This window comes from Eleutherodactylus coqui, chromosome 6, assembly GCF_035609145.1.
Source record: "Eleutherodactylus coqui strain aEleCoq1 chromosome 6, aEleCoq1.hap1, whole genome shotgun sequence".
In the NCBI taxonomy this organism is placed as follows: Eukaryota; Metazoa; Chordata; class Amphibia; order Anura; family Eleutherodactylidae; genus Eleutherodactylus; species Eleutherodactylus coqui.
In genome coordinates this window covers 79506474-79525768 of record NC_089842.1, presented here as the reverse complement: position 1 = coordinate 79525768, position 19295 = coordinate 79506474, and the positions used below count along the sequence as shown (strand labels likewise).

Genomic DNA, 19295 nt, shown 5'->3' with positions numbered 1-19295 from the left:
GTCCAAATTTTACATACGGAATGTCATTTTCTCACATAGAAACTTGAAATTTGGCACGGGCATTGATTATGCCATAAATAGGAAAAGTTAATGGGTCCCAAGTCGATTATTCAATTCTAAGTGCAAAAGAATTAGCGTCCAAATTTTACGTACGGAATCTAATTCTCTCACTTCCTGATATATATAAATGAATGTATGTCTGTCTGTCTGTCCTTTATGCATTACTACACCATTCATCCAATTGCCATGAGACTTTAGGAAGTTGTTGAGTACACTCCTGGGAAGATTACTGGCATAGTACATCTATCCTACGATAGGTGCCGCGCGTACGAGCATCGTCGACAGTTATGCCCCCCCAGACAAAGATCGTTTGATTTCCATCTCAAGCACGAAAGCAAAAGGCATTACGAGCAACGGGATGAGTGTTCAACTACAAAATGATGCATCCGCTGAACATTTCGCAAGACAATTGCTGGATATTGAGAATGCTGAGGTAAAATGAAAGCTGTGCTGTGATTGGTTGCTATTTCTTATACTGCTGAAGTAACATGAAAGCTGTGCTGTGATTGGTGGCTACTTCTTATACTACTAAGGTTGCATGAAAGCTGTGCTGCGATTTGTTGTTATATATTATACCACTGAGGTAACATGAAAGCTGCGCTGTGATTGGTTGCTATATATAATACCGCAGAGGTAACATGAAAGCTGCGCTGTGATTGGTTGCTATATATAATACCGCAGAGGTAACATGAAAGCTGCGCTGTGATTGGTTGCTATTTTTTATATTGCTGAGGCAGAATAAAAGTTGGGCTGTGATTGGTTGTTATTTCTCTTACTGCTGAGGTAACATGAAAGCTGCGCTGTGATTGGTTGTTATATTTTATACTGCTAAGGTAACATGAAAGCTGCACTGTGATTGGTTGTTATATATTATACCACTGAGGTAACATGAAAGCTGCGCTGTGATTGGTTGTTATTAGAGATGAGCGAACGCGTTCGTCCGAGCTTGATATTCGTGCGAATATTAGGGTGTTCGGGATGTTCGTTATTCGTAACGAACACCATGCGGTGTTCTGGTTACTTTCACTTCCTTCCCTGAGACGTTAGCGCGCTTTTCTGGCCAATTGAAAGACAGGGAAGGCATTACAACTTCCCCCTGCAACGTTTAAGCCCTATACCACCCCCCTGCTGTGAGTGGCTGGCGAGATCAGGTGTTCGCCTAATATAAAAGTCGGCCCCTCCCGCGGCTCGCCTCAGATGCGGTGTGAGTTAGATGAGGGACAGTGCTGTTTATACCGGAGCTGCTGTAGGGAAAGAATTGGTAGTTAGTGTAGGCTTCAAGACCCCCAAAGGTCCTTATTAGGGCCACTGATAGCTGTGTGTTGGCTGCTGTTAGCAGTGGATTTTTTTTTTTTCTCAAAATCGGCTCTGCAGAGCGTTGCACCTGGCATTAGGGACAGAAGTGCTGCATAGGCAGGGAGAGTGTTAGGAGTGAGTGTAGCCTTCAAGAACCTCAACGGTCCTTTCTAGGGCCATATTTATCCGTGTGCAGTACTGTCCAGGCTGCTGTTAGCTGTGCTGCATTTTTTTTGGGCTTCTCAAAATCGCCTCTGCAGAGCATTCCACCCTCCATTGATACTGCAGGGAAAGAATTGTATAGGCAGGGCCACAACACAGTTATTATTCATAGAATATACGCAGTGCTGCCTTTTGGTGGAAAAACAAGTGGAAACAAATCTATTTGTCCAGCCTCTGTCCGTCCTTACGGGCGGTGGACACGTGTGAGCTGCGTGAAAAACATTGCTAAATCATACGCACCCAGCTACGCTTTACTGCTGGCTTCGCCATTTGCTTTCCTTAATTGGGAAAAAAAATACCTGCTCTGCCAGAGTTATAATAACTCTGCTACCCTCACGTTCTGTGACACATAAGCAGGGACACAGCACAGTTATTACACTTCTCATGTTCATTGAATATACGCAGTGCTGCCTTTTGGTGGGAAAAAACTGAAAACAAATCTATTTGTCCAGCCTCTGTCCGTCCTAACGCCTGTGGACACGTGTGAGCTGCGTGAATAACATTGCTAAATCATACGCACCCAGCTACGCTTTACTGCTGGCTTCGCCATTTGCTTTCCTTAATTGGGAAAAAAAATACCTGCTCTGCCAGAGTTATAATAACTCTGCTACCCTCACGTTCTGTGACACATAAGCAGGGACACAGCACAGTTATTACACTTCTCATGTTCATTGAATATACGCAGTGCTGCCTGTTGGTGGGAAAAAACTGAAAACAAATCTATTTGTCCAGCCTCTGTCCGTCCTAACGCCTGTGGACACGTGTGAGCTGCGTGAAAAACATTGCTAAATCATACGCAGCCAGCTACGCTTTACTGCTGGGTTCGCCATTTGCTTTCCTTAATTGGGAAAAAAAATACCTGCTCTGCCAGAGTTATAATAACTCTGCTACCCTCACGTTCTGTGACACATAAGCAGGGACACAGCACAGTTATTACACTTCTCATGTTCATTGAATATACGCAGTGCTGCCTTTTGGTGGGAAAAAACTGAAAACAAATCTATTTGTCCAGCCTCTGTCCGTCCTAACGCCTGTGGACACGTGTGAGCTGCGTGAAAAACATTGCTAAATCATACGCACCCAGCTACGCTTTACTGCTGGCTTCGCCATTTGCTTTCCTTAATTGGGAAAAAAAATACCTGCTCTGCCAGAGTTATAATAACTCTGCTACCCTCACGTTCTGTGACACATAAGCAGGGACACAGCACAGTTATTACACTTCTCATGTTCATTGAATATACGCAGTGCTGCCTTTTGGTGGGAAAAAACTGAAAACAAATCTATTTGTCCAGCCTCTGTCCGTCCTAACGCCTGTGGACACGTGTGAGCTGCGTGAAAAACATTGCTAAATCATACGCACCCAGCTACGCTTTACTGCTGGCTTCGCCATTTGCTTTCCTTAATTGGGAAAAAAAATACCTGCTCTGCCAGAGTTATAATAACTCTGCTACCCTCACGTTCTGTGACACATAAGCAGGGACACAGCACAGTTATTACACTTAGATTATTCATTCACTAGAGGCAGTGGGGCCTTTCGTTTTCCCAAAAGGGCAAAAATTATATTTGGCCTGCAGTCTTGCGCCAATTTATTTCCTGCCTGTTAAATCAAATCACTGGTAATACAGCATGCTGAGGGGTAGGGGTAGGCCTAGAGGACGTGGACGCGGCCGAGGACGCGGAGGGCCAAGTCAGGGTGTGGGCACAGCCCGAGCTCCTGATCCCGGTGTGTCGCAGCCGACTGCTGCGCGATTAGGAGAGAGGCACGTTTCTGGCGTCCCCACATTCATCGCCCAATTAATGGGTCCACGCGGGAGACGGTTATTAGAAAATGAGCAGTGTGAGCAGGTCCTGTCCTGGATGGCAGAAAGTGCTTCGAGCAACCTATCGTCAACACGCAGTTCTGCGCCGTCCACTGCTGCAAATCCGAATCCTCTGTCTGCTGCTCCTCCTTCCTCCCAGCCTCCTCACTCCACTACAATGACACCTGCTCAGGAGCGGGAACACTCCCAGGAACTGTTCTCGGGCCCCTGCTTAGATTGGGCAGCAGCGGTTCCTCTCCCACCAGAGGAGTTTATCGTCACTGATGCCCAACCATTCGAAAGTTCCCGGGGTCCGAGGGAAGAGGCTGGGGACTTCCGCCAACTGTCTCAACAACTTTCTGTGGGTGAGGAGGATGATGACGATCAGACACAGTTGTCGTGCAGTGAGGTAGTAGTAAGGGCAGTAAGTCCAAGGGAGCAGCGCACAGAGGATTCGGAGGAAGAGCAGCAGGACGATGAGGTGACTGACCCCACCTGGTGTGCAACGCTTACTCAGGAGGACAGGTCTTCAGAGGGGGAGTCAAGGGCATCAGCAGGGCAGGTTGCAAGAGGCAGTGCGGTGTCCAGGGGTAGAGGCAGGGCCAGACCGAATAATCCACCAAGTGTTTCCCAAAGCGCCCCCTCGCGCCATGCCACCCTGCGGAGGCCGAGGTGCTCTAAGGTCTGGCAGTTTTTCACAGAGACGCCTGACGACCGACGAACAGTGGTGTGCAACCTTTGTCGCGCAAAGCTCAGCCGGGGAGCCAACACCAACAGCCTCACCACCACCACCATGCGCAGACATATGATGGCCAAGCACCCCACAAGGTGGGACGAAGGCCGTTCACCGCCTCCGGTTTGCACCCCTGCCTCTCCCCCTGTGCCCCAACCTGCCACTGAGATGCAACCCCCCTCTCAGGACACAGGCACTACCGCCTCATGGCCTGCACCCACACCCTCATCTCCGCTGTCCTCGGCCCCATCCAGCAGTGTAGTTCAGCGCACCGTTCAGCCGTCGCTTGCGCAAGTGTTCGAGCGCAAGCGCAAGTACGCTGCCACGCACCCGCACGCTCAAACGTTAACCGTCCGCATAGCAAAATTCATCAGCCTTGAGATGCTGCCGTATAGGGTTGTGGAAACGGAGTCCTTCAAAAGTATCATGGAGGCGGCGGCCCCGTGCTACTCAGTTCCCAGTCACCACTACTTTTCCCGATGTGCCGTCCCAGCCCTGCACGACCACGTCTCCCGCAACATTGTGCGCGCCCTCACCAACGCGGTTACTGCCACGGTCCACTTAAAGGGGTTGTCCCGAGGCAGCAAGTGGGTCTATACACTTCTGTATGGCCATAATAATGCACTTTGTAATATACATTGTGCATTAATTATGAGCCATACAGAAGTTATAAAAAGTTTTTTACTTACCTGCTCCGTTGCTAGCGTCCTCGTCTCCATGGTGCCGACTAATTTTTGGCCTCCGATGGCCAAATTAGCCGCGCTTGCGCAGTCCGGGTCTTCAGCAGTCTTCTATGGAGCCGCTCGTGCCAGAGAGCGGCTCCGTGTAGCTCCGCCCCGTCACGTGCCGATTCCAGCCAATCAGGAGGCTGGAATCGGCAGTGGACCGCACAGAAGAGCTGCGGTCCACGAAGACAGAGGATCCCGGCGGCCATCTTCAGCGGTAAGTATTGAAGTCACCGGAGCGCGGGGATTAAGGTAAGCGCTCCGGTAAACTTTCTTTACTTCCCTGCATCGGGGTTGTCTCGCGCCGAACGGGGGGGGGGTTGAAAAAAAAAAAACCCGTTTCGGCGCGGGACAACCCCTTTAACTACGGACACGTGGACAAGCACAGGCGGGCAGGGCCACTACATCTCCCTGACGGCACATTGGGTGAATTTAGTGGAGGCTGGGACAGAGTCAGAGCCTGGGACCGCTCACGTCCTACCCACCCCCAGAATTGCGGGCCCCAGCTCGGTGGTGGTATCTGCGGAGGTGTATGCTTCCTCCACTAAAGCACCCTCCTCCTCCTCCTCCTCCTCCTCTGTCTCGCAATCAAGATGTGTTAGCAGCAGCATGTCGCCAGCAGTCGGTGTCGCGCGGTGTGGCAGCACAGCGGTGGGCAAGCGTCAGCAGGCCGTGCTGAAACTACTCAGCTTAGGCGATAAGAGGCACACGGCCCACGAACTGCTGCAGGGTCTGACACAGCAGACCGACCACTGGCTTGCGCCGCTGAGCCTCCAACCGGGCATGGTCGTGTGTGACAACGGGCGTAACCTGGTGGCGGCTCTGTGTTGGGCAATGCAATGGGATATTTTTGTGTACCGCCGGTGGGTTCCAGGGAGCCACCCATGCTGTAGGTGCACACTGAGTTTTTAATACATCTGTACACTTCTAAAGAACCCGTCTGACTGGGGCATGCAGTGTGGGCCGAAGCCCACCTGTATTACGCACGACATTACTACCTCAGCTGTGTTGGGCAATGCAATGGGATATTTCTATGTACCGCCGGTGGCTTCCTGGCACCCACCCAGGCAGTGGGTCCACAGGGAGTTTAACCTACATGTGTCCACTTGTAAAGAACCCCAGTCTGACTGGGGCATGCAGTGTGGGCCGAAGCCCACCTGCATTAACCCTTTCCAGTCCACTGTGTGACCTGTGAAGACATTAGGGTTTAAGGCTGTACAGCTCCGTTGTTGGTAGACGTCCGTCGGGGTTCTCTTACTGTATATTGCCAGCCTCTCTGCTGTCGGAGCCTATCCTACGTGTCAGCTCATGCAGTACTGGCTTTAGCCAGCATATAGCGCCGTTGTATAACGGCAGAAAAAGAGTAAGCCCCCTAGGAAAACCATATACAAATTGGATTGGAAAGGGTTAAGCACAACATTACTACCTCAGCTGTGTTGGGCAATGCAATGGGATATTTCTGTGTACCGCCGGTGGGTTCCAGGGAGCCACCCATGCTGTGGGTCGACAGGGACTTCACAATAGGGAGTTGTACCTGCCTGTGTCTATGAATTAAAAAGCCCGGTCTGACTGGGGCATGCAGACACCTTGACAGAATGAATAGTGTGTGGCACATAGGTTCCCCATTGCTGTGCCCACGTGTGCAGCTCCTGATGGCGGTGGCACAGGATTCTATTTCTCATTGCTTCTGTACAGCATTGTGGGCTATCGCTCCGCCACTTTTAAAGAGGGTCGCTGCCTAGCCGTGCCAACCTCTGCAGTGTGTGCCTGCGGTCCCTCGTCATGGCAGACGCAATTCTAAATAGACATGAGCGTGGTGTGGCATGAGGGCAGCTGAAGGCTGCCCCCAGGGACACTTTGGTGTGCGCTGTGGGGGGGGAGGGGGGGCGGTTGGGCAGCATGTAACCCAGGAGAAGTGTCAGTGGAGTGTCATGCAGGCAGTGATTGTGCTTTGTTGGAGGTAGTGTGGTGCTTAGCAAAGGTATGCCATGCTAATGAGGGCTTTTCAGAAGTAAAAGTTGTTGGGAGGGGGGGGGGGCCCACTCTTGCCGGTATTGTGGCTTAATAGTGGGACCTGGGAACTTGAGATGCAGCCCAACATGTAGCCCCTCGCCTGCCCTATCCGTTGCTGTGTCATTCCCATCACTTTCCTGAATTGCCCAGATTTTCACACATGAAAACCTTAGCGAGCATCGGCGAAATACAAAAATGCTCTGGTCGCCCATTGACTTCAATGGGGTTCGTTGTTCGAAACGAACCCTCGAGCATCACGGGAAGTTCGTTCCGAATAACGAACACCCGAACATTTTTGTGTTCGCTCATCTCTAGTTGTTATCTGGATATATAAAAACGTACTGTCTGTCTGTCTGTCTGTCTGTCTGTCTTCGCAGCAACGCGCGACGGGTAAGCTAGTAAATATAATATAATATTTGTGCGCACAGGAGAGGCAGAGATTAAAAAGCTTGTTATAATAGTGTCTGCATATCCGTTAGCCCGCAGCCTCTGAGTGTGCGGGAACATCCATATGAAGATAGCTCCTGCCCCCATTACTAAGGAAACGTCCCTGTGTCCTTATAACAATAGAAGATCTGTACCTAAGAACAAGTAGTGGATTGCAGAGAAGCTGGAAGGGAGACCTGTAGTGACAGCCACTTCAAATTTGATTTACAGTGGACTCTAGTATTTTAAATTATGTATTACTGAAAAGGCTTTAAAAAACTTCTAAAACGGCTTCTTAAAAAAATTATCACAGTTCCGACAAAAGTAATAATTACATGTTATAGTCAGACTTACTTAAATTAGAGCATCAATGTGCTGCCTTGATAGGGTTAAATGAAATTATGACGTGAACACATCTATTAAACAGCTTCCTCAAAGTGCCACAGATGAAGGCTGAAAAAAAAACACAATCACAATCCTTCTCAGCCAGCCAGCAGCTTTGAAAAAAAAAAATTATATTAAACAAGTTGAGCAAACTAAGATCATTTTTTAGTTTTAATCTGTTTACTGACGGTTCAGTTCCTTAGGTTGTTCATATATTAGGGTTTTCAGAAGGCCATTTTCTGAAAGACTTTTCATTTACAGTTGGTCTCTGAAAGCATTGTTGGTGAATGACAATGCCATAAGTTAAAAAAATGAATCGCTGATTGATCTAGCCATTATCTTGGCCTAGTCTGGGCCTCTGTTGATGGAATGCAGATCTGTTTGGCATTATCTACTTTCAGCTACAGCACTTTATAACAAGTGAAAAAGTTTAACATGGCAGATCAACTTTCTGATTGAAATCTGCCTTCAATAGTTGTCACTCTTTACCTGTCATGATTTGTGTATAAATGTGCATTGTTCATGCAATTAATCCCTTCAAAACCAGAGATTTTTAATATTTTTGTTTTTGTTATTTTGTCCCTGCAATTCAAGAATTTTAAAGTCAACATAGCTGTATGAAGTTGTAAGAAAGAGGTTAGGGGGGGAGAGAGGGAGGGAAGGTAAGGGATAGAGGGATGGAGTATGTGGGGAAGAGGGAAACACCCGAGAGAGTGTGCCTGCTTCCCCCCAGGTTTGTATCCACATTTGCTCACCTATTCCAAGAATTCTTGGAACTCTGTTGACTCTAGGAAGAGGGACCAGGTCATTCACTTTCCCAGAGGGTCATCGCATTCTGGGTGGTCTTCTGCCATCAGTTCCTCCATATGTCTCAGGTGGCCCAATACCTGTACAAATTCTACTATCGAGGGGGCGGGCGAGTGCTCCTCCAGTGTCTGGCCCTTGTTGCTGTGAGGAAATGATGGCTAATGCCCCTTTTATGGTTGACAAGTTCCCAGGGATGACGGAAAGCAAAGCCAACTGTGGTGTTCAAGTGACCGTCCCATGCGTCACCCTCTCATACATGAAGAACACGTCTTCCCAGAATGGCTTCAGGTCCGGGCATTCCCACCAAATGTGTAGCATCGTCCCCATTGCAGAGTTGCTTCACCAGCACTGGTCTGAAATTCATGGATATATTCAGTGGGTAAGAACTGAACACCGGTGCCATCTGGAAAGAATTTTGTAGTTTTTATCCTGGGACGCACATGCCACCAGCAGTTTGTGTGAGAGCAGATATGTCCTGCCCAATCAGAGCCTAGTGTCAGAGTTTCAAGTTCTGTCTCCCAACCGAGGACAAAAGAAAGGGCGCCCTAGGTAGTGCTATCCAGCAGTATACTGTATATTCTTGAGAGGCCATTAGGAGGGAGGGATTCTTGTAGAAACAGGTTTTCTATCTCTGTGAGGGCTTTCCCTAGCTGATAAAGTTATTTTAGGGAGTTAAGAAAGGCCGATAGCTGCCTATATTGGAACCATGAGAGTATTTTGTCTGGGTATCAAGCCTGGAGTTGGGGCTACCTCTGTCATCTTTACATTGTCAGCTGCCTTCCAACATAGGAATTTATCTATGCATTGTCCGGGGCGGAATGCAGGGTTATGAAAAGTTGGGGCCAAGGTTCTATTACACACTGGGAGACTCCCACTAGCCACCAACCCATGCCATCCATCTAAGCAGTTCATTGCAAGCAGAGAATGTGAAGTAGAGGGGGGTCTTTCCCTAGGGGACAGCCAGGGTAGTGTCTGGATATTAGGTCTGATCATGGCCCTCTCTGTCTCCACCCACTGCTTGGATCCTGAACAGAAGCACCATTCGAGCAGTCTAGTGAGTGTGGCTGCTGCGTAATAAAGTTTAGGGACTGGTACCCCCACCCCTCCATGTGATTTATGGTGAGATAGAGTGCAGTAGCAAAGCCTACTTCCTCTCCACCCCCAATCAAATCTGCAGAAGACTGCCTGAACTTGTCTGAAGTACTGCATCGGGACTCTAATAGGGAGCGTCTGGAAGAGGTAGAGAAACCAGGGAACCACATCCATTTTAAGGACGTTGATTCATCCAAACCAGGACAAGTGTTTCCTAGCATAGACATTCAGCTCTCGGGTTGTTTCCTCCAGCAATGGCATGTAATTTAATTGGAAGCAGATATGTGTATATCTAAATACTTCTGGGAGGAGGACCTGCACCTGAAGGGAGATGACTGGCCAGCTGTTCGACCTCCTTTGCTGGGATGGATATGTTCAGAGCTTCGGTCTTGTTCATGTTGACCATAAAATTGCTAAGATGACCAAAGCATGCAAATTTTCTCAAGATGACTGGGAGAGATGTTCGAGGCTGCGAGACATACATAAGGAGGTCATCAGCATATTGGATTGTTTTGTATTGTTTCCGCCCAATGGAAATGCCACGTATATCTGAGTTACTCAGGAGGGCTATAGCCAGATGTTCCAATACAATTGCGTATAAAATCGGGGATAGTGGGCAGCCCTGTCGTGTTTCGTTTTTAATGGCAAATAGTTCAGATAAGAGGCCATTGGTCCTTACCTTAGCCATAGGGTCTGAGTATAGGGCCATCACTTTGTGCAGGAACCTGAGACTCCAATGCACTCGATCGAATACCTTTTCCATGTCAACTGAGAGTAGGCAGAGCGGTTGTTTTAGTGTTGGGGCTCTGGACAACAGGAGAAGGGTTTTGTTAGTGTTATCTTTGGCCTCTCTGCCTAGGAAGAAACCCACTTGATCATTGTGTAAGGTTTGGCCCTCTTCTGCCCTCAATCAATTTGCCATAATTTTGGAAAATAATTTGACATCAATGTTAATCAATGAGATGGGGTGGTAATTTCCACATATCAGTGTGTCCTTCCCTGGCTTGGGAATCATTGTGATATGGGCCATTAGTGTCTGGTGTGAGAATGGAGAATTAAGGGACACTGTATTGAAGACTGATGATAAAAAAAGAACATGTGATGGGTAATGAGGTGTGTTAAAAAGCACGAATACACAGTAAAATAGAGCAGACAACGCTCGAAAATCACGGCATTAGAAAACGCCGCAATTGAGCACAAGTCTGCAAGGTCTGCAATGTCTGCAATGGGAGCATTGTACCATGATTATCGCGACGTTCCAACCGCCACGTTAATCGATCATGGTAAAAAGCGCATGTGTGAGAGTGGCCTCAGGGATTAGTTTTACGGTGTTCGTGATGCAGTAAAAACGACATGAGCCTTTTATTCTGTGGATCAGTTCAACTATAGTGATACCAAATTCCTATAATTCTTTTTATGTTTTGCTACTTTTCAAAAGGAAAAAAGCTTTTTTTTTTTTTAAACAAAAATTGCTTTCTGTCACCATATTCTGAGACCCATAACTTTTCAATTTTTTTTTCAATTAGGCTGTATGAGGGCTTGTTTTTACAGGGCGAGCTGCAGTTTTTATTTGCTCCATTTTGGAGTACATAGATCTTTCTGATCACTTTTTATTCTTTTTTTTTTCAAAGCTTAGGGTAACAAACCCCCACATTCTGACTTTTTGAACCTTGCTTTATGGTGTTTAGAGTTTTATAAATATGGCGATACCAAATATGTGTTTTTTTTCATTGCTTATATTTTTATAGGAAAAATGGGAAGAGGGTTTTCTTTGAATTTTTTTTTTTTAATAGTCCCCATAGGGAACTTACAATCTATTGATCTCTTGTACTATATACTGCAATACTTCAGTATATAGTCATTTTTAATGTTGCTACATGCTCTAGGCTGCTTTGCTAACCCATTGGCACCCCACAATTATGTCCTGAAGGGGCTGATGGGGTGCTGAAGGGGGCCTCTTTCTGGCTGCCTTTTTTAGACGGGCATTCAGTTTTGACCGTGGCATCTAACTAGTTAACTGCTGCAATATAAGCAAACTCTGATTGCAGCAGTTGCCTTCAGCTGTTAAAAGCAGGTGATAGCTGTCAGGTAGGGAGCAGAATCTGCTTCTAAGCCCAATCCATGCATTCTTCATGACTGTATGATGTATACTTATGTGATGCAGTTGTGAAGTGGTTAAGTCACAGGGCTCAGTCACACGGGTGCCGATCCACCCGTGTTTCTGCACGATTAAGACCGCTGCACTGCAGGTGTGGATGTCTCTCGGCACCGCCGGAAGAAAGAACACATGGCCGGCAATGGAGCCTGTCATGCAGAGAGTCGTGCGCATGCGGTGCGGCTGTCTTATCGTGCAGAAACACGGGCGGATTGGCGCCCGTGTGACTGAGCCCACAGAATAGATATGTTTCTTGTTCAATTAACAAAACATGCATTTTAGGGCTTTTTCATTTTAATGATGGCACTCTGGTTCTACAGGACATGCCTCTTGACTCTAATCTCTGAATTTTATTATTTTTATAGGCATATAAAGAAGTCTGCTCTTCCAAACTCTCCAATTCATGGCACAGCATCTGCCAGACTTCTTTACACTGTGAGTTTTTATTTGTCTTTTTTTTGTATGCGCAATGCTCACTGCCATGAATTACCCTTTCATTTACTCTCTATGCTATTGTTAATTAATTGCCCACAATATGTGTTCAATTCATGTAATCTGTGTTTATCCAACATTTTTCAAACAAATCTTCTGTTATTCCAACACTTTCCTCCAGAACACAATGGCGAAGGATGAAAGTCAGTATGAAAATATCCAGCGTAATCACCATGCTCATCCACCTTCCATGGGATCAGAGTGAGTTTCTGTGAATGTATTAATTCATATATTTATTTTCATTAGTTTTTTTGAAAACACGTAGCCATTAAAAAATATTGCAAATAATAGATGATAGCAAAGTGAAAGCAGATGTTTGGTGAGCAATGGTCTTAGACTGGTGTTGCATTTACTGTGACTTTACTGAAGAAAATATGTAGCGCACAACTTTAAAATTCTTGAAATTGTAATAGGCTCTGCATGTGTTATTAGAGCAAATGCAGTGCAACTGTCCTAAGCTGATCTATTAGAATGGGTCAGCCTATGAAACTGGGTAGCCCAGCCTGGCTTAGGATAGAGTTCTTCATTGGCTAGCCTCTCTTTAAATAGTTCTGGCTTCTGCAGTGTGGCGCTGGTTATAGTGGAAATGATAAGCATTTAAATCCAGTATTCCTTGTTTATTTCTAGTATCTTTTTCTAGTCTAGCTTGTTCTGATCTATGTAGTCTTGCTTCTATTGTTTTATCTAGTGTAGTATTTGCTTTCTAGTCTTGTGGATTTTGTCTGCTGCTTCCCTGTTTGTATCTGCCTTGTCTTTTTTCATAGTTCAGCTTTGCTTTGTTTATTTTTGTCTCTGACTTTTCACATGCTTTCACTACTTATGTCTCAACAGTCATTAGTCTTACTAAATATTGTTGTATTGTTCTTGCCTCGCCCTCCAATGTTCTTAGGGACAGTTCTGCTTTCACATGTGGGGCTACATTATATAGCCTGGCTGCCCAGTCTAATCTCTCTTTTTATCAGTCCTCTGACTACCGGTTAGATCCACTGAACTTTTATAGATGATTCAACAGAGCACCCACAAATATCATCGGATGTCCTGGACTGCAGGATGACGTTGTGACTTCAGCCACCATATTTACAATAATTTGTCAGAAAGGGGGTATTGTTGTTTAAACCTCAAAATGTGTTACATCTATTTTTTTGCCGGTACACGTTTGCTTCTTTTCCTGTGCAGACTACGACTTCGGTGCCTTCTGCTGTGGCGTACAGGTACATGATTTAAAAGCTGCAGCAGGTTCTCTGTGTATTACACCAACACTTCCTCAGTGAAGACGTGACCCAGCTGACCACTTAGACCAATTAGACTGAATTGCATTTCTTTCTATTACAAATAATTTCACAAGGCTCAATGACTTGCAGCAAAAAAAGGATACTTTTTGTCTGTGGCATTTTTGATAGAAGGGATCCTTAGGACGCCCCAATTTAACATTATATTTATGTCAGCTTCTGTGTAAAATTGGAATAGCTTTACTCCCCAACTGTATATAGAGTATTCTCAAGAATTCCTAAACTTGTTTGACCTATAGGATGATGTTCTAATCTCATTTTACTTCTTCTCTTAGGCTCTATTCACTTTATCTACTTCTCTGTTGCCCTTTCCTCTAAAGTGCCACTTTTTAAAATTCATTAGCAAAAAAATAACAACTTTATTTCTTTTTATTCTTGCAAATATTCTTCTCCATACATTCATAAATACTTGCATGTCCCACATAGACACAAGAAGACATATGTATTATCTTGTTAGTACCAGAAATGAGGTGTAAAAAGTCACACTTTGGGAGCAACTGCCAAAATTGTGTCTTTTTGAGCATTAAAGGGGTTGTCCCGCGCCGAAACGGGTTTTTTTATTCAATAGGCCCCCCGTTCGGTGCGAGACAAACCCAAGGGATGGGTTAAAAAAAAAAAAAAGGTTTAGTACTTACCCGAATCCCCGCGCTGCGGCGACTTCTTATTTACCTTACCAAGATGGCCGCCGGGATCTTCACCCACGATGCACCGCGGGTCTTCTCCCATGGTGCACCGTGGGCTCTGTGCGGTCCATTGCCGATTCCAGCCTCCTGATTGGCTGGAATCGGCACACGTGACGGGGCGGAGCTACGAGGACCAGCTCTCCGGCACGAGCGGCCCCATTCACCAGGGAGAAGACCGGACTGCACAAGCGCGTCTAATCGGGCGATTAGACGCTGAAATTAGACGGCACCATGGCGACGGGGACGCCAGCAACGGAGCAGGTAAGTGAATAACTTCTGTATGGCTCATAATTAATGCACGATGTATATTACAAAGTGCATTAATATGGCCATACAGAAGTGTATAACCCCACTTGCTATCGCGGGACAACCCCTTTAATGCCAGCCCCCATAATTTTTTACAAAAAGTGGAGAGAGTCTAGTGTTATAGGATGTAGTGGCCCAGTATAAGCTTTCCTGGCACCCTACATAATGTCATACATTTAATGTCTTGCCTTGATGCACTGTGCAAAATGTCTTGCCATTCTGGTATGTGTGTTGCACAGCTGCAGTAAGTGATGGGTTAATATCTGCAAAATATGAGCTGTCTGCCTGTGAATGTATCAATTCTATCCTGTCACGTGGTGTGAGAGAGGGTATAAATGTGAGTGCTTGAGAGCGGGAAAATGTCTTCCATATTGAGTCCTACCTGAGGAGCAACCACAGAGGCACATGGGGGCATCTTCAGCCCTCATGTGTTGAAGATTGAAGAAGATGAGAGATTTCCAGAATGCGTGTATTCAGTGATGTGTAAGTAAGCCCTAAAGAGAGAGTGATCAGAGCACAAGTTCAGTTAGTCAAGGCCTAGTGCAGAGGTACTCGATCGTCTGTGTTTTCACACTCAAGCGTCTTGAAGTCTGAGTCCCGCTGAGTGGAGGTACTTGTCTGTGGAGTGACCCTACCCCTTTCCTCCTCTGAAGTATTCCTCTTCCAGGAGCAGTTCCTGACAGATAACATGGACTGCAGGGCCGGTATCATCCTGAGTTTCCTACCTGACCTCTAAACTCTTGTTTTACCTGCACTAGTGTATCTCTTAAATTTATGCCTTGTACTACTAAAGAGAAGTTTTCAGTAAAGTTATTTCCAGGCCCTGACTGTTCCCGGGGACCTAAGGTACTTAAATTCTCTGTGGCTTATTTATTCACTCTGCCGATGGTCATGCTGGGGGGGGGGGGGGGGGGTCAGAACGGTGGCGTCACATGTGACAAATTCCTCTGTTGTCCTGTTTATTGGGCATCCCCATGCCGGGGATGTCCGGGTGAGGCTCAGCGCTGCCCTGGCCTTGGCTACGTGTGTCCCTCCGGGAGGGAGCATGATAAGTGCCGCCATGACAAGCCAACACTTTACCCTCCCAGCTCCTCAACGTATGTCATGTGTCCGGAGTTACCCTACGGGATGCTGCAAGGGCATGACCAATCAGATGCATCACCACATGCATCAGCTTAGTTCCATTTCCTTGAGTTGGATTGGTTTTATTATTGTACCAGAAACAGCTTCACCATCATACACTAAATGCTCTATGTTTGGTACTGTATTTCAGCCAAAGGAGCCACTATGGGTCACCAGTTCTCTTGTTCTCATGATCTGTAAGTTGTTATTGCCGATTCACATGATATTAAATGGTATTTTCCTAACAGGCTTTTTTTATATTTAATTTAGGCCATCACTTCATATGAAAGTTGAAGAAAACGGTGATTTACAGTAACAGTGAAACAATTAATTCTGTAAGTAAATTAAAGTTTTCTTCAAAGGGTACCCCAAGCCACTTATCAGTGGCTTCTCAGAATGAAGCCATCTGTTAACTCAATTCTCTGCAATACCTGTAGTATACATGGCACCATTGCAATAAATAGGTAACCATATACAGTACTACACGATTTAAATATGTCTGCCAGAGTGGGATCTTCACTGTTTAGCGATTCTCTAGTTTTGTTTAAAAAAGTAATGGTTCCAAACTGAAGACCTCTCTCTATAACATTAATATACCCCAATAGGGCATACATATACATAATGTTTTTTAAAATAGAGTTACTCCTCTCTGGTCTGAATAGCAAAGTTTAACAAACTGCTGATGCCCCCCAACCCAGAACTTGGGGCAAATATGCCTCCAGAAGCTCCATAGATCTACATCAATATGTTAGCACTAGTTCCATGAAGTGAAATCATTAGATATTAAATCTTCAAACTAATCAACTTGATACAACGTATGCTGTCAGCCACAGGAGATTTTATTCTGAATTCACTGGCCTACCTAGAACTCCAGTTGGCTGGTTTTGACCTCTATATATTTTACATGCTTCCCAAATTACACAAAGCTGGCAACCTATGAAGCCTAATTATCTCAGGAGTGGGAACCCTCACTAAAAAAAGGAGAAATACAACCAGCTACTTGCAGGACACCATGGACCTATTGAACAAACTGTCAATCATTGGTCTCCTCCCCAATGACGCCATCCTGGCCACCATGGATGTAGAATCATTATACTCCAACATCCCACAAAAAGATGGACTGACCACCTGCCAGGCACACCTTGAGGTCAATGGGGTTGCCTTTGAATTGGTGTTACATCTCACAAGATTCATCCTCACATACAATTATTTCTGCTTTGGCAAAGAGATATTCCTGCAACTCACTGGAACAGCCATGGGAAGTAATATGGCACCAAAATATGCCAACCTTTTCATGGCAAAACTGCAGAGTGACCTTCTAGCCTCCTGCCCCAGCAAACCATTGGCCTACTTCCGCAACATTAATGACATCATAATCATCCGGGCCAACACTGAATAAAAACTAGTTAAATTCCATGAGAGATTCAAACTTTTTGGACACCACCATTAAAATTTCAAACAACTCAATACAGACATCCCTATACCATCCCTATACCAAAAACTAATTGATCGTCCCACATACCTCAGATGCGACAATTCACATCCTAAACACATCAAAAAGTTCATCTATATCCAGGCCATCAGATACAACCAGTTCTTCTCCAAGCTAACAGACAGAGAGGAACATTTATACCACCTTAAAAGGACATTTTTAAACCCATTGATCACCAAATCACCAGAGCCACCAGGATACCCAGAAATTAACTGATCCAATACACAGAGAAGGAAGAAAATGGTTGTTTACCTCAAGTGGTAACGTACAACTCACAACTTGAGGTACTAAGGAAAACTGCAAAGAAACTCCATCATATTCCCTGACCCTCCCCTTCTGTGTTACGGGCAACCACCAAATTTGAGAAACCTTATAATCAGGAGTGCATTGCCCTCTGACACACAAAACGGAACTTATCCCTGTGAGGAAAGGGGCTGCAAGACCTGCTCACATGTACTTACCACGGACAGGATACAGATCTCCAACACACAGCAGGACTATAAGATCCCTGGAACATTCACAAATTCCACTTCCAATATTGTGTACCTGATCCTGTGCAGTAAATGTTCGATTGGGGGCCTTTATGTTGGAGAAACAGGACAAAAACTGAAAGCGAGGATGAGATCTCATCACCATACAATTAATGAGAGAGACAGAATTACCTGTGGCAAAGCATTTTTCTAGTCACAGACACAACATACCACATATGAGAGTTATCATACTTAAAGGCAATTTTAAGTCCCAACGTCACAGAAGAATTTGGGAATATAAGTTTATAACCATCTGTGATACTATCAGAAACTGTATGAATCTCTGAGGGTTTTTTTACAACATTGAATATTATGAGATATGAGAAACCCAAAACAAAGGTAACAGGTTGGCCTGCTGTTGACCTCCTAAACAGCAATTTAGAGACTATAAACTTTCACACTTCTTGTCACTGGACTAATTATTTATTGTAATGCTCACCCCTCCCTGATATTTATATAAGTGCTATTAATCACAATGTCTGTGCCCTCTTATCCTCTCTCTGGTATTTATCTAGTGCAAATTAAGTTCACCATGTTTGTACCCTCCCATGTGATCATGTGTATATATTAAATACATCTTTAGATTTGTTACATAATGCGTAAGGAAGGACCCTGAGAGGTTCAAAAGCTCACAATAACATCATGTATTTTTGTTAGCTATTGAAAGTTATCATATCTACAAGTTTAGTTGGTTCCTGTTACTGAGCACAATCCCACTTTGTATTACATACTGCATGGCTTCTCAACAAACTTATCATTGTATTTATTTTTGTATTATTAATTTGCAGGTCATGCAACCATCAAATGAAGTGAAATATTCTGCTATCTCCCATGAACAGCATGACCAAGCTTGACTGCCCTCTTCCAGAGCCAGCCATGCAGAAGTTGTGGACTATGCATGTTTGAAATGTTAAAGGGGTTTTCTGGTTTAGAAAAAGTATTCAGTACCCTCATTAATTGATCAGAGTGAAGGGCAGCTACAAAACATGTAATTTTTCTTGGAGGACTGAACATTAACCCCTTCCAATCAAGTGTCGGATCTCGTCCAACATTCAAATTTCCATGCGTAGCTCTGATGTTGGGTGAGGTCTGACACGTTTCTTACACTAGGCAGGACAGCTCTCGGATGTCGGAGGCTGTTCTGCACATGTTTACTAGAGTGTGCAGGACACCACAGCTCCTGCATACTGTAATATGCATATGCAGAACAGCCTCCGACATCAGAGCTAAGTTCTACATACCCTGTATAATTTCTAATTAATTGATATAAGACTCTATTCATTTCTCTAATCCTATCTATCATTAGAGAATTTAGGAACGAATTACAGGTTTATTACAAATGATCTTCCCGATGTGAAACCTTACAACTCACGTTTATTTATTTTTTTTAATTACTAATAAAATTATCATGACAGTTCATTGTTATGTGTTTGTATTGAGTAAAGGCCCTTTTAAACACAACAAGAATCGCACAAAAATCGCTCAAAGCCATCTTTTGAGCGATTTCTCGTTCTGTTTAAATGCAGGGACATTGTGCAGTTTTCGTGCACGAGTCATTGATTGCTGAATTCTGGCTTGCTAGAACTGAGGAATCAGCTGTTATCAGCCAGCTGTGCTGATAAGATTCTCTGTGCCTGTGTCCTGCTGTGAATTCACAGCGGGGACACTG

The 19295-nt window shown here is 45.1% G+C and overlaps 1 protein-coding gene across 1 annotated transcript in view; it reads left to right on the top strand.

The window, feature by feature from the left end:
* The window catches only part of LOC136631356 (B-cell receptor CD22-like), a 70471-nt gene extending 51560 nt beyond the window's left edge, over positions 1-18911 (top strand). The window contains exons 9-12 of the mRNA XM_066605622.1: positions 12078-12147; positions 12326-12405; positions 15875-15939; positions 18415-18911. Of these exons, the coding sequence (XP_066461719.1) occupies positions 12078-12147; positions 12326-12405; positions 15875-15920 (196 nt within the window). The 3' untranslated portion in view covers positions 15921-15939; positions 18415-18911. The remainder of the gene's footprint in view (positions 1-12077; positions 12148-12325; positions 12406-15874; positions 15940-18414) is intronic.
* Positions 18912-19295: the final 384 nt, after the last annotated feature.